Source organism: Mustela nivalis (genome assembly GCF_964662115.1).
Source record: "Mustela nivalis genome assembly, chromosome: 7".
In the NCBI taxonomy this organism is placed as follows: domain Eukaryota; kingdom Metazoa; phylum Chordata; class Mammalia; order Carnivora; family Mustelidae; genus Mustela; species Mustela nivalis.
In genome coordinates, this window is record NC_139026.1 from 44,937,072 (window position 1) to 44,953,166 (window position 16,095).

The window sequence follows — 16,095 nt, forward strand, 5'->3', positions numbered from 1 at the left end:
CCACAGTAAGTCAATATACAATACAAATGGCAAACTCACTGCTGTCATATAACCCGACAATTCCACTGCTAGGTTTTTAAGAAAAAAATATATGTCCCCACAGAAACTTGTATGTGAATGTTCATGTCAGCATTATTTAAACTAAAAAAAAAAACACCAAAATTCCATCAACTGATGAATGAACAAAATGTGGTATAGTAGTCCTTTCCACCACATATCCATGGTTTCTCTCTTCCACAAAGAGTTACCTGTGGTCAGAAAGGTCCAACTAGAAGCAGATGATCTACCTTCTGACAGTATGTACATATATTTAATAGCCTAACACCACATCACAATGTCTATGTCATTTGCCTAACTTATAAACTTTAATAAAGGTATGCACAGGAAAAAAGACAGTATGTATAGAGTTCAATACTATCTGTGGTTTCAGGCATCTAATGCAGGGGGGTCTTAGAATGCAACCCCCATGGATAAGGGGAGACTACTGTATTTCCATAATTGCAATGCTGTTCGGCAGGTGGGCAAGAAAGCAAGAAAGAGAGAGAGTGAAAGAGAAAAAGAAAGAAAGGAAAGAAAGGAAAAAGAAAAAGGAAAAGGAAAAGAATGAACTGAGATATGCTATAACATGGATAAACCCTGAAAACAATAGGCTAAGAGAAAGAAGCCAGTCATGAAAGATCACATATTGTATGATTCCATTTACATGAAATGTCCACAACAGACAAATTCTCAGAAGCAAAAAGTAGATTACTGGTTGCAAGAGGCTGGAGTTAAGTGGGAATGAGGGGTATACTACTAAAAGGTAGAGTTTCTTTTTTAAGGAGGAACGGAAGTGTTCTAAAATTAGATATTGGTAATGGTTACACAACTCCATATGTATTAATACCAGTGATTTACACACTTTAAAAGAGAAATACTATGGCATAAGAATTACAGTTCAAAAGAGTTATTTTATTTATTTTTTTTTAAAGATTTTATTTATTTATTGGACAGAGAGAGATCACAAGTAGGCAGAGAGGCAGGCAGAGAGAGAGAGAGGAGGAAGCAGTCTCCCTGCTGAGCAGAGAGCCCGATGCAGGACTCGATCCCAGGACCCTGAGATCATGACCTGAGCCGAAGGCAGCGGCTTAACCCACTGAGCCACCCAGGCTCCCTCAAAAAAGTTATTTTAAAAATGGCATTCCTGGGACGCCTGGGTGGCTCAGTGGTTTAGGCCTCTGCCTTCGGCTCAGGTCATGATCTCAGGGTCCTGGGATCGAGCCCCACATCGGGCTCTCTGCTCAGCGGGGAGCCTGCTTCCCCCTCTCTCTCTGCCTGTCTCTCTGCCTACTTGTGATCTCTGTCTATCAAATAAATAAATAAAAATGTTTAAAAAAAAAATTGGCATTCCTGGGGTGCCTGCGTGGCTCAGTGGGTTGAGCCTCTGCCTTCGGCTCAGGTCATGGTCACAGGACCCTGGGATCAAGACCCGCATCGGGCTCTCTGCTCAGCAGGGAGCCTGCTTCCCCCTTTCTCTCTGCCTGCTACTCTGCCTACTTGTGATTTCTGTCAAATAAATAAATAAAATCTTTAAAAAAAATAAAAATAAAAATAAAAATGGCATTCCTTACACTGGAATGAATAAATGAATACGTGAATGATGAATAAACACATAAACAAAAAAATAAAAATAAAAGTGGTACTTCCTTTAGCCACTCCCTTTAAGTACCTTTCCAGCATAGAGAATACTAGAAGAATCTAAAGCATCATCCAATGGTCTCCAGTCCACTATTACTTCAGCATCCTGGAAAAAGAAATTAGGGACTATATTTACTATTCAGCAGCATCTTACATTCTCAGTTACCTATTTTTAATTCCCTGAACCCAAAATGAAATTATTAAACCCTTAAATATTAGCATTTTAAATATGCAATATCATAACTAAACCACTATTTGACAATAAATGTTATGTATATTTTTAAATTCTGCTTATTTTTCATGACAAAAAATTTATAATACTGAAACTTTTATATAAGTTTTTAATATTCCATGCCACTTTATGGGTCTATTGGAAATATTTTTTTCCTTGGGTGCCTGGCTGGCTCAGTCAGTGAAGTACAAGACTCTTGATAAGAGGCTTGTGAGTTCAAGCCCCACACTGATTGTAGAAATTACTTAAAAATAAAACCTTAAAAAAATTTTTTTTAATAAAGCACCTTTTAACATCATTTCCAAGTTAACATCATTTTCATTTTAACAAACATTTTCATGTTTCATTTTCATCGCTGTTCAATTACAAAATTTACCTTACACATAAAATTCAAACTTATTGATAATGCCCCGAAGATAAACCACTGCCGTAAACAATTATTAAATAAAATAATTTACTAAAAGCATACCTTTTCTAACACACGTAATATTCCTGAGATCAAGCTGTCTTGGTCATTGGTTTTTCCACAAGATGAATGAATATAGACCCCTTCCTGTTCATATATAATCTGGAACAACAACAACAAAAAAATCACACCATTATTATACAGTAATATTTTGACATTTGTTTAAAAAAAATTAGATGTTTTCATACAAAGCCACATTCTGATTATTTCATATACAAACGTATTATTTTAAAAATACCACTCAGGCTTAAGAGCACTTCAAACTAAGATAAATTGGAAGGAAGTTTGCCGTATGGAAGTTTGCTTGTTTTAGCGATAATCACAATCTTGATCATCTCCATAAACAAAGATGTCACATTAATTAATACATGTCTCAAGTGAACTCCACTTAAAATATGTTCTTAACGTTAAGCAAGATACTGGTTTCAAACTGAAAAAGACCATGAAAATATTCAAAAATAAGAACAGATGAAATACAATAAGGAATCAATGCTTTCTAACCATTCCTAGAACAGCACATGTTTTACACTAAGATCATTTCAGTGAGTTTTGTAGCACAGTAGCATAGAACTCAGGGAATAATATGGGAGTTTTCAAGAGTAATGATGAGGGGCGCCTGGGTGGCTCAGTGGGTTGAGCCTCTGCCTTCAGCTCAGGTCATGATCTCAGGGTCCTGGGATCGAGTCCCACATCAGGCTCTCTGCTCGGCAGGGAGCCTGTTTCTCTCTCTCTCTCTCTCTCTGCCTGTCTCTCTGCCTACCTGTGATCTCTCTCTGTCATATAAATAAATAAAATCTTTAAAAAAAAAAAAAGATTTAAAAAAAAAAGAATAATGATGAGGACTTCTAGGAATGATTAAAGTAGCTCATCCACACAAATATTTACTGAGTGCGTATATATGTAAAATCATGTGACTACAGTTAGATATAATTAAAACATGGTCCTGAACAATAATATTCTATAAGAATATAAGGGAGACTGAACTTAACTCCTGAGTAAACTGAACCATGTCAAGTTAAGACTTAACTTCTATTAGCATAATATTATAAATTAAGATTCCAGTTCTGGGACCCACTTCAAAAATTAACTTTTTTTCATGACAGAAATAAGAGAAATAAAATAATCACTTTGAGATTTAAGTACTTTTGACATATACAAGTTTGGAATAGAGTATAAATTTCTGTTTCTGTTAACCTTTTTCTTTTTTTCTTAATTCCAGTATAATTAACATACAATTATATTAGTTTTAGGTATACAACATAGTGATTCAACAATTCTATACATTACTCAGTGCTCATCATGATAACTGCACTCTTCTTTTTTTTAAATTAATTCAATTAACATGTAGTATCTTATTTGTTTCAGGGGTACAGGTCTGTGATTCATCAGTCTTATGTAACACCCAGTGCCCACTACAACAGATACCCTCTCTTAATCCCCTTCACCTATTTCACCCATCCCCCACCCACCTGCTCTTTAGTAGCCACCAGTTTGTTCTCTATATTTAAGGTCCTTCTTTTTTTGTCTGTCTCTTTTTCTTTGTTCATTTGTTTGTCAAATACCACATATAAGTGAAATCATATGGTGTCTTTCCCTGAATGACTTATTTCACTTAGCATTACACTCTCTAGATCCATGCATGTTGTTGTAAATGGCAAAACTTCATCTTTTTATAGCTGAGTAATATTTGCATTTGTGCATGGGGGGGTGTATATCACATCTTCTTTATCCATTCATCTGTGAATGGATACTTGGGATGCTTCCATATTTTAGCTATTGTAAATAATGCTGCTATAAACATAGAGATGCATGTATCTCTCTGAATTAGTGTTTCTGTATTCTTTTGGTAAATACCCAGTAGTAGAATTACTGGATCTTATGGTAATTCCATTAATGTTTTGAGAAATCGCCATACTGTTTTCCACGGTGGCTGCACCAGTCTGTATTCCCACCAACAGTGCACAAAGGTTCTTTTTCTCCACATCCTTGCCAACAGTTGTTTCTTGTATTGATTAGTCATTCTGACAGGCATGAGATGGTATCTCATCATGGTTTTGATTTGCATTTCCCTGATGATAAGTGATGATGAGGATCTTTTCATGTGTCTTTTGGCCATCTGTATATCTTCTTAGGAGAAATGTCTGTTCTTGTCTTCTGCCCATTTAATTGGATTATTTGGTTGCTTTGGTATTGAGCTGCATAAGTTCTTTATATATTTTGGGTGCTAACCCTTTATCAGATATTCATTTGCAAATATCCTCTCCCATTCTATATGCTACCTTTAAGTGTTATTGATTGTTTCCTTTGCTGTGCAGAAGCTTTTTACCTTGATGCAGTTCCAATAGTTTATTTTTGCTTTTGTTTTCCTTGCCTGAGGAGACATGTCTAGAAAAATGTTGTTATAAATGATGTCAAAGAAATTATTACCTATGCTTTCTTCTAGGACTTCTATGGTTTCAGGACTCGTCTTTAGGTCTTTAATCCATTTGGGGCTTATTTTTGTGTATGGTATAAGAAAATGCTCCAGTTTCATTCTTCTACATATAGCTGCCCATTTTCCCAACACTACTTGTTGAAGAGACTGTCTTTCCCCCAATGCATACTCTTGCCTCCTCTGTTGAAGATTAATTGACATGGGTTTATTTCTAGGGTTTCTGTTCTGTTCCACCCAGCTGTGTGTCTATTTTTGTGCCAGTAACATACTGTTTTGATTACAACAGCTTTGCAGTGTATCTTGAAACCTGGGACAGTGATATCTCCAATTCTGTTCTTTTTCAAGACTGCTTTGGCCAGTCAGGGTCTTTTGTGATTCCATACAAATTTTAGGATTATTTATTTTAGTTCTTTGAAAAATGCTGTTGGTATTTTGACAGGGATTGTATTAAATCTGTAGACTGCTTTGGGTAGTGTGGACATTTTATGTTTACCACATCATTATTCAGTATACCATGGAGACCAACATGCAAGACAAGCACTATCACAACCCATCACCATCATGCCCTAGTTATCAATGTAAATGGGTATGCATCTTCCTGTTTTTAACTAACATTTATGAAATACTTATGCACCAGGAACTCCACAGTTTAACTCCCCAAACCCTAGATCACAGGCTCTATAACTATATCCTACTTTATCATTAGAATGGAAAGCCCATTTGTGTTAATGAGAAAACTGAAAGAGAAGTTAAATGCCTCAGATCACTGATGCAAATAGTAAGGGATTGTTAATGAGTGGAGGTTAAAATCCAGGCAATCTCGTACCAGAGAACTCTGCTACTACATTATAAAGTACACTACTTTTACTGTTATTCCCATGTTATGTTATCACTTGTGATATGAAGTTATATGTCAGGAAAAGAGTCCTTCTAGTAAACAAGCTCACCAGAGAAGTTCTGATTTCAAAAACCCAAGATAGGGGGCGCCTGGGTGGCTCAGTGGGTTAAAGCCTCTGCCTTCAGCTCAGGTCATGATTCCAGGGTTCTGGGATCGAGCCCCACATCAGGCTCTCTGCTCAGCAGGGAGCCTGCTTCCTCCTCTCTCTCTGCTTGTCTCTCTGCCTACCTGTGATCTCTGTCTGTCAAATAAATAAATAAAATCTTAAAAAAAAAAAAAAAAAAAAAAAAACAAGATAGACGTCAATGAAATAGTTGTTAAGCACCAGACCAGCATTAAGCAGAAGGCAAAAACTGGGGACGGTATGGTATGAGTTGGGAAGCAGTGAGAGACAATTCTGTACTGTTTGCATAAAAATAAAAAACCTTTAAAGTACACAGATTTACTCACAAATGTGCATAAAGATATGCTTAAGACTATTCACAATACTATTATTTATAGCATCAGGTTGGGTGAGGGAGGGAGGAAAAAAGGAAAGTGAGGAATCTAAAAATCCACACAGAATGAAATGATGAAATATATCCTGGGACAGTCATTCTATGGGGAATACTATTTGGAAATTAATAAAGGAAATGATAGATCAAATGATCAAACATGGAAAAAAACTGACAGTTATATATAGTATGATGACATTTTTATTTTTTTTTTAAAGCTTCTCTAAATCACTGTAAAATACCCAGAACAAGTTCTGGAAGGACATACTTTAAGATGTTAACAGATTACTTGTAAAAGAGAATGGGATACTTAAAGACTGAAAGAAAAACTGTAATTGTCTACGTTAATGCCTCTAACCTACTTGACTATTTCGAAGTTAAAATACAGTTACACATTGCTTAGTAATAAAAAACAATTTTAGGGGCGCCTGGGTGGCTCAGTTGGTTAAGTGACTGCCTTCGGCTCAGGTCATGATCCTGGAGTCCTGGGATTGAGTCCCACATAGAGCTCCGTGCTTGGCTGGGAGTCTGCTTCTCCCACCAACCTCACTCCTCCCATGCTCTCTCTCTCAAATAAATAAAATCATTAAAAATTTTTGAAAAAAAAATATTTTTAATAAGTAAAAAAGGAAATTGCAGCAGTATAAACTATAACCTTTGCAGACTTCACTTTATCAATTTCTAAAACAAGAGGTTAAACTAGATAATTATATCTGGGACCACAATATGGAAGTATGGAAAAGTTAAGGGAAAGAAATCCATTAAAATTTCAAGCTTGAAATAGAAACAGATCAAAGACATATCTGGAAAGCACAGGTTAGCATACTTTCACCTAAGTCTCAGCTAAAACAGTAGTTAAAAGCTTCACAGTTTTCAGGTCTCCTGAGTGGCTCAGTTGGTTAAGCCACCATTCTTGGTTTCAGCTGAGATTATGATCTCATGGGTCATGGAATCAAGCCCCACATCATGCTCCCCGCTCAGTGGGGAGTCTACTTGAAATTCTCTCCCTCTACCCCTTCCCCCAACACACACACACTCTCTCAAATAAAAAAAATAAATGTTTTTTTTAAAAAAAAAAAGGAGCTTCAAAGTTCTCATAGCAGAAGGAGGGAGACTCATTAGACCAGAAAAGCTTGGTATCATTAACAATGCAACCTAAGATTCTGTGATACTATTAACACTAAACAGACTAACAGACTCTGGAACTTTAATACAGTTAGTGAATACTAAAGGACCAAATAAAACACTTTACCTAACTGAAGCAAATTAAAGAACTTTCTTTCCCATGCATATATTGGTCAAGTGTTACTTACTCTTCTTCATTTAAGAAAAAGTTGAGTTTCCTAAGTAATTCAGCTGAGAAAATATTTAAAAGCATTTAAGTACCAGGCATCTCACAAAAAAATCCAAGCTGCACTCATTCTGGGTTCTGTGTTCCTTAACTCTTTAGCACAAATTACATGCCTAAAAATCCACCACTCCAAACCCAGACTTAGGTACTGTCTTTAGAAAGCAGTCATGTTCAGCTTTCTCATTTGAAGGGTGTGATGTTAACCAATACAAATTACTAATTCTGACAAAAATAGAATGAAATTAATAAACTTACCTTCCTGAGCTCCTAAACCTTATGAAGTCTTATGAGATTTAAAGGGACCAAACTAGTTACATCAGTACAAAATTTATTTCAAATAGGAAACAACTGAATAACAGTTTTAACTATTTATTGTTTTCAAAGCATTTTCATCTCATTTAATCCTCAAAGATTTAATCCTCAAAAAATTGAATGTGTCAGAAATAGACCTTATTTCCATCTCTATCTTACAGAAGAATAAACTGTGACACAAAGCTGTTCAGTGACTTTACTCAAGACCATATGCATACCAAAGGAAGGAGTGGAGATTTCCCAATGCCTTTATCCATTAAATTTCAACTGTTACTGCCTCAAGAACCTACTAAAAAAAATTCCACGTGGCTTCCCTAGAGGAAAGCAGTTTCTGAAATTAGACACAGATGTAGAAAATAATGCTGCTTAGGACTAAAAACAATTTTTAAATGTCTTTAATTTATAAACCAATGCAGCAGCTAACTATTTAATAATATGATCTTCAAACAAAAATCTTTTGTTTTCTCCCATCTGTACTTCTAAATATTAAACATAAAAAGTTAGTACTCCCCTTTATATCATCTTGGTTTGAATCACTGATTTTAATATAGTACTTCACTCTACTTTTGCGAGAGTGATTTTACTTTTTTTTTTTACAGCCTATATCTGCTCATCACTCCAACTTCTGGGTACATGTGCCTAATAAAACACTACTCTACAGATATCAACTACCTTCAATAGCTCAAAACACAAAAACAGAAGGCCAACTAAAATTCTGATCTTACACAATATAAAAAACAGTATTTCTTCTTCCTTAGACTCTATAAGTGAATTGATTCCTGAGGAGTATCTCTGCCATAGGACATTCTGCTTCCTATCTCCATCAATAGTAATAATTAGAATTTGAAAAGCTATCTCCAAGCTTGTTTGATATGAAAAATTATTTTGTTACAGGGGATAATTATGATATCAGGCATTTCATCTGAAGCAATACATTTAGTAAAACAGGCTTCCAATTTCTTTCCTCGGGTTTTCTTCATAATCTCTAGTGCCAAATAAAAAGAAAAGTTAAAATTCTATTATCAGCACATAATGTTTCCATTAAGCATTACTTTACACAGCATTTGTATATTATCACATTTGATGTTGTAACACAATTAGATATGTGTTACCATCCCCACTTTGTAACTGAGAAAAAAATGCAAGGGACGTTAAGTGATTTGATCAAGGTTCTTACACTAGTCTGGGGCTGAGATCCAAAGATCTGCTGTGACAAGTTTTATTTGATCAAAGGATATACAATAACAAGCCAATCAGCATAAGGTGCATAATATAAAGACACCGACAAAATTATTCTAGTATACTATATGCTCATACTCCAATCTGAAGAAGTCAGCAATTCCAATACTGTGAACATGAGTAGGTCCTCTGTGCTACAGAAAGTAAAGAAAGGACACCAGCAATGCAATGCCTCTCTTTCTACTACTTAAATTTGAAAGAGAAAGAATTTCTACACTTTATAGGAAAACAAACTTAAGTCAGAAAGAAAAACAAGAAAAAAATCATATTCCAATGAAGTAAAAGGCAATGAAAACTAACATCAGGAAGTTGGCAAATGGTATTTGTGCTGCCAAAGCAAGCCATGGGAAGCTGGCAAATGGAAAGCCAGGAGAAGAAAAAGACTGAGACAAAAGTCTGTGCTACTAGATATGCACAGCATGTTTAAGACTCCTTTCAAAGAGAAACTCTCAGTTACCTGCACCAAGCATCCCTAATAGGAACACAATGCACAAAGACATCCCATGATTGCTACCCTAGGGACACAGGCACTGAATGTAAAAATATAACAGCCTAATCATTTCTCTAGCACACATATCTGAGATACTATAAAAAGTCTGTATCAGAGTCTCCAAGCCTAATAACTTACTAATTTATGATATTCTACAATAGAACATATTATATGGCAAAAACATATCTGCAATACATCTCTAGTGAAGATATAAAGGGTGTTTTCACTTCATCTTCCAATTTATTTGGCAGGGGAAATGAAGTATGAAAACTGTATGCAACAGGATATATAGTTGTCAAAATCAGGATTTGGGTGGTTTGAGGTTTTGGTTTTAGGACCATGATTCCTGTGTGGTTCAATTTCTCGAAATCAAATACTGTGTTTGCTGAGGAATTTAAAATGAAACAGGAGAATAAACAAACTACCTAAAGAAAATAAGTATCAAATACCATAAAAGATAAAAAGTGCAAGACTAAGACAAAAAAAAAACTGAAAGAAGTATCCAGTAATACTAAGTAGGGGACAGAAAAAAAGAATTTAAATACAAGCAAAAAAAGACAAGACAGCAGTGTTTTAAAAATACTAGTACCAATTACAAAATGCATGAAAATAAGTACTATAAAAGTTACGACAGTGGTTAACCTGGGGGAAAATGGTACATGGAAGGTCTCCTGGAGGGGCTGTTAAGGTCTATTTCTTGACTGAAGCAGTGGTTACAAAGAAGTTTGCTGTATGAAGTTATAGACGTGCCATTTTTCTGTACGTACATTTTGTTTTACAACCAAAATGCTAAAAATCATTGGTAATAAAAGCAAAATGTGTAGTTTTAAAAACAATTTAAGCCAAATCTCACAGGCAGTGAAGGAATACTGTCAGATGGAAATCATGACATGAATTCAACAATGAAAGGACATACACTGAGAAACTAAACCAAAGGATACATCTAGCAGATTTGAGGGAACGGCACCACCTATCACTAAGCATACCAGCAAAATAAAAGGAAGCAGAGGAGGGGAAAGAATGTTTTCATTACAGAGATGATACACAAACTACCAATGAAATGGGGAAAAAACATACTTTAATATAAATCACAAACTGGCATAACCCACTCTATAGAGGTGATGATGACCTTCAACCATCCAAATATCTACTGACATTCTCTAAATACTTAGCACCTGATAAAATTCTTAAATGTATTGTTGACAACGTCACCTCTCAGAAAACACAGAGCAGAAGAAAACCAGTACAGAATAACAAGAATGAAATGGCTATTATAAAAACTCTGGAAGAGGGGTGCCTGGTTAGCAGTCAGTTAAGAGTCTGCCTTCATCCGGGTCATGATCTCAGGTCCTGGAATAGAGCCCAATGACTGGCTCCCTGCTCAGAAAGGAGTCTGCTTCTCCCTCTTCCTCTGCCCATCCCCGCAGGTCATGTGTGTGCCCTCCCGAGCTCTCTCTCTCAAATAAATAAATCTCTAAAAACAACAAACAAACAAACAAACAAACAAAAACCTCTGGAAGAAAAAGATCATCTCAGAGTTCCTAACAATCAATGAAACAAATTTGGAACACAGTCAAATACTCACCCTGAGATTGAGAAAAAAAAAAAAAAACATGAATAGCAGAAGTAGGAATTAATCCCACCAAAAAAAAGAGAAGGAAAAAAACCCTATAATATACATGCCGCCAAGATAGAGTAAAAGAGACTGGATTTACCCTCTCACCAGAAAACAAAAACAAAAACAAAAAAGGAAGCAAACCAGCCAAACCTATGAAACAATGTTTTTTAATCAGGTAATAAAAGACAATGACTGCTCAAAGAAACAAATGAGGTGAGCCATGCCACTGTCAGAGCTTACTATCTTGAGAGTTTCTAGCTGGCAAAGACAGAGAAAACCCAACAGATACCTAGCAGTCTCCTGGAACTGAGGACACAGAGCTGGGAAGTTCAGGAGAAGAGATATGGAAGCATATTATTCTAAGTTCTTATACTTTACACCAAGTAGTAGAACTCTTAAAGATAAATGTTAAAGATGTAAAAATTAAGGTAAGTTAAAGTAAAAGATATATACTATAAACCCTAAAGCAATCACTAAGAGATATAGCTAATAAGCCAACAAAGTTAACAAAAATTATTTTTTAACACAATAATTAAAACTACTTTGTTAACCACAAAGAAGGCAGAAATAGAAAATGAAACAAATATGGGACAAAAAGAAACAAATAGCAAAATGACAGATTTAAACCTAACCACATCAGTAACTTCATTAAATGTAAATCATCTAAAGACTCCAACCAAAAAGAGGTTGTGAGACTGGACAGAAAATAAGCCCAAACTCTATCCTACCTAAAAGTATTTTAAATATAGAGACAAACAGGCTTTTTAAAAAGGTAGAAAGATATATCATACGAACACAATGAAAAGAAAGCTAGAATGGCTTTATTAATATCAGACAAAAGTAAATTTCACAGCAAAAGAAATACTAGCAGGTACAAAGATAATTTCACAATGATAAAGTAGTCAATAACATCTAGGTTAGATTATCTTGATCTCAAGACAATCTAACAAACCTAAATGTTTATGCACCTAATAACAGAATTTCAAAAATTTTAAACATAAACTGATAGAATTGCACAAATAAACATTCCACAATTAGAGTCAGATTTCAACACACCTCTTTCAGTAACTCCTAAAACAGTTAAGAAACAGTCTCAATGCAAGACTTGAATAACAATATCAAACAACTTGACCTGACTGGCACTTACAAAACACTCTACCCAACAACAGAATACACATTCTTTTCAAGTGTATACAAAACACTTACCAAAAAAATCATACTTTGGGCCATCTCGGTAAATTTAAGAGTTCAAGTATATTATGTGACAATAACAGAATTAAATTATAAGTCAGTGATTAAAATATCTTCAGAACATTCCCTCATATCTAGAAATTAATAACCTGCTTCTAAATAATCCAAGGACCAAAGAAAAATTCAAAAGGAAAATTAGGAAATACTTGAACTGAATGAAAATGCAAACACAGGGGCACATGGGTGGCTCAGCTGGTTTCCTGGGATGGAGCCCCAACTCAGGCTCCCCTGCTCAGTGGGGAGCCTGCTTCTCCCTCTCCTTCTGGGCCTCCCACCCCTTGTACTCTCTCTGGCTCTCTATCTCAAAAAAATAAGTAAAATCTTAAAAAAAAAAAAAAGAAAATGCAAACACATATCAAAATTTATGCAATGTCACTAAGCAGTGCTTAGTGAGTGGGAAATATATAGCACTACATGCCATTATTAGAAAAGAAAAAAAGGCCTCAAATTAATAACCTCAGCTTCTACCTTAAGACACTAGAAAAAGAATTGTAAATTAAACCCAAAGTAAGCAGAAAGAAACAATAATCAGAGTAGAAATCAATAAAAATAGAAAAAAAGAAAAATGGTAGGAGGGAAATATCAATGAAACCAAAAACGAGTTAAGAATAAATTTGGTAGGGCTGCCTGGGTGGCTCAGTGGGTTAGGCTGCTGCCTTCGGCTCAGGTCATGATCTCAGGGGCCCCACATGGGGCTCTCTGCTCAGCAGGGAGTCTGCTTCCCTCTTTCTCTCTCTGCCTGCATCTCTGCCTACTTGTGATCTCTGCCAATAAATAAATAAAATCTTAAAAAAAAAAAGAATAAATTTGGTAAAACTCTAGCCAGACTGGTAAGGAAAAAAAAAAACAAAAGACACAAATTAACCAATTAAGAATTAGAGCATTAACATAAATACAGATTTACACATAGAAGAAAGACACTAAGGGGAAAATGAAGGAAATACTAAGAAATTTCTTAAACAACTTAGACTAATACATTAGACAACTCAGACAAAACAGATAAATTTCTAAGAAACATAGCTGTCAAAGCTCACTCAAGATGAAATAGGTAACCTGAGTAGCTCAGTATCAATGAAAGAAATTGAATTTGTAGTTAAAAACCTTCAAAGAAAATTCCAGGCCCAGATACTTCTACTGATGAGTCTTGCCAAATATTTAAGAAGTATATACCAATCCTACACAAACTCTTCCAGAAAAACGAAGAGTAATTTGTCAACTCATTCTATGAGGCCAGCATTACCCTGACACCAAAATTACACTAAAACATCACAAAAATATAAAACTATAGGCCATATAGACTATAGACCAATGTATCTCATGAACTTAGATGCAAAAAATTCTAAACAAAATTTAGCAAACTGAATCCAACAATATGTAAAAAGGAAAATACTTCATGACCAGATGGGGTTTACACCCTACTTGAGGTTGGTTTTATATTCAAAAGTCAATCCCTGTAAAATCATCATAGTGAAAAAAAATTTTAAAGAAAAACCATACAATCATCTCAAAAAGTGCAGGAAAAGCATTCAACAAAATCCAACATCCATCTCTAACAAACTCTCAGCAAATAAAGAACAGAAGGAACCCTTCTCAGTCCGATAAGGGGCATCTATAAAACACTACAGCTGATACTAAATACTGTATAAAGACTGAATGCTTTTTTCCTAAGATCAAGAACAAGGTAAGGATGTCCAACCTTACTACTATATTCAACATTGTACTTAAGGTTTTAGATATCACAATAAAGAAAAAATAAATTAAAGGCATCTAGACTAGGACGAAGAAGTAAAACAACTTATTTGTAAATGATATGATTGTCCTTGTAGAAAATCCAGTAGACTACATAAAAGCTATTAAAACTAAGCGAATTTATTTACAAAGACCCAGGACTCAAGATCAATATACAAAAATCAATTATATATTTTATTTATATAAAAATAGATACTAAATACAGCATTTACAACAACGTCAAAAATATCAAATACTCAGGTATAAATCCTTTTTTTTTTTTCAAGATTTTATTTGTTTGACAGAGATCACAAGTAGGCAGAGAGAGAGGAAGGGAAGCAGGCTCCCCGCTGAGCAGAGAGCCTGATGCGGGGCTTGATCCCAGGACCCTGAGATCATGACCTGAGCCGAAGGCAAAGGCTTTAACCCACTGAGCCACCCGGGCGCCCCCAGGTATAAATCCTTTTTGATTTAAATGCAATTAGTCGGGCGCCTGGGTGACTCAGTGGGTTAAGCCGCTGCCTTCGGCTCAGGTCATGATCTCAGGGTCCTGGGATCGAGTCCCGCATCAGACTCTCTGCTCAGGAGGGAGCCTACTTCCCTCTCTCTCTCTGCCTGCCTCTCTGTCTACTTGTGATCTCTGTCAAATAAATAAATAAAATTTAAAAATAAAATTAAAAAAAAAATAAATGCAATTAGGCAACATATAGTACATTAGTTTCAGATGATAGTACATTAGTTTCAGATGTGTAGTATTCAATAACTTACCAGTTTCATATAACACCCAGTGCTCATCAAATCACATGCCCTCCTTAATACCCATCACCCAATTACCCCATTCCTCACCCATCTCCCCTCCAGCAACCTTGTTTGTTTCCTACAGTTAGGAGCCTCTCAGGGTTTGTCTTCCTCTCTGATTTCTTTCCATTTTCCCTCCCCTCTCCTATGATCCTCTACGCTGTTTCTTCTACTCCACATATGAATGAGACCATATAATTGTCTTTCTCTGCTCAGGTTTAAATTTAAAGGAAAATGTGCAAGACCTCTAAACTAAAGATTATAAAAGTATTTGAGAGAAATGAAAGAAGACCTAAATTAAATACAAAATACTGTTAAGATGTCCATTCTTCCTGAAAATGACCCCTATATGGATTGCAATGCCTATCAAAATCCCCACAGGATCTTCTGGAGATATTAACAAGCTGATTCTAAATTTGGTGGAAAGTCAAATATCCCAGAATAATCAAATCAGCCTTGAAAGAGAATAATGGTGGAGCACAGACATATCTCACTATAAGACTCAATATAAATTCACAGTAAACAAGAAAATGTAATATTGATGTAAAGAGAAATAAATAGACCAACAGTACAGAATAAAGAGTTCCAAAATCAACATAAGCACGCGCGCGCACACACACACACACACACGGTAAATTTATTTTTGATGGAAGTACAAAAGCTGGGGCGCCTGGGTGGCTCAGTGGGTTAAAGCCTCTGCCTTCGGCTCAGGTCATAATCCAAGAGTCCTGGGATAGAGCCCCACAACAGGCTCTCTGCTCAGCGGGGAGCCTGCTTCCCTTCCTTTCTCTCTGCCTACTTGTAATCTCTCTCCCTCTGTCAAATAAATAAAATTTAAAAAAAAAAAAGGAGTATCAAAGCAATTCAGCAATAGTCTTTTCAACAAACAGCACTTGAAAAACTGCATACCAGTGTGCAAAATATAAATTTCATACACTGTACCATATACACAAATTAAATTGAAACGGATCACAGATTTAAGTGTAAAAGTAAATATACAGGGGCACTTGGGTGGCAGTCAGTTAAGCATATGACCCATGGTTTAGGCTCAGGTTGTGATCTCAGGGTGGTAAGATCAAACCCTATGTTGGGCACCACACTCAGCAG

At 35.6% G+C, this 16,095-nt stretch overlaps 1 protein-coding gene across 2 annotated transcripts in view; it reads right to left on the bottom strand.

The window, feature by feature from the left end:
• The window catches only part of TBC1D15 (TBC1 domain family member 15), a 79,430-nt gene that overhangs the window by 51,036 nt on the left and 12,299 nt on the right, over window positions 1–16,095 (bottom strand). For both annotated transcript variants that reach the window (XM_082742841.1, XM_082742840.1), the window contains exons 2-3: window positions 2,379–2,477; window positions 1,709–1,783 (exon numbers count right to left, since the gene is read on the bottom strand). In XM_082742841.1, coding sequence (XP_082598967.1) covers window positions 1,709–1,783; window positions 2,379–2,477 — 174 coding nt within the window. The remainder of the gene's footprint in view (window positions 1–1,708; window positions 1,784–2,378; window positions 2,478–16,095) is intronic.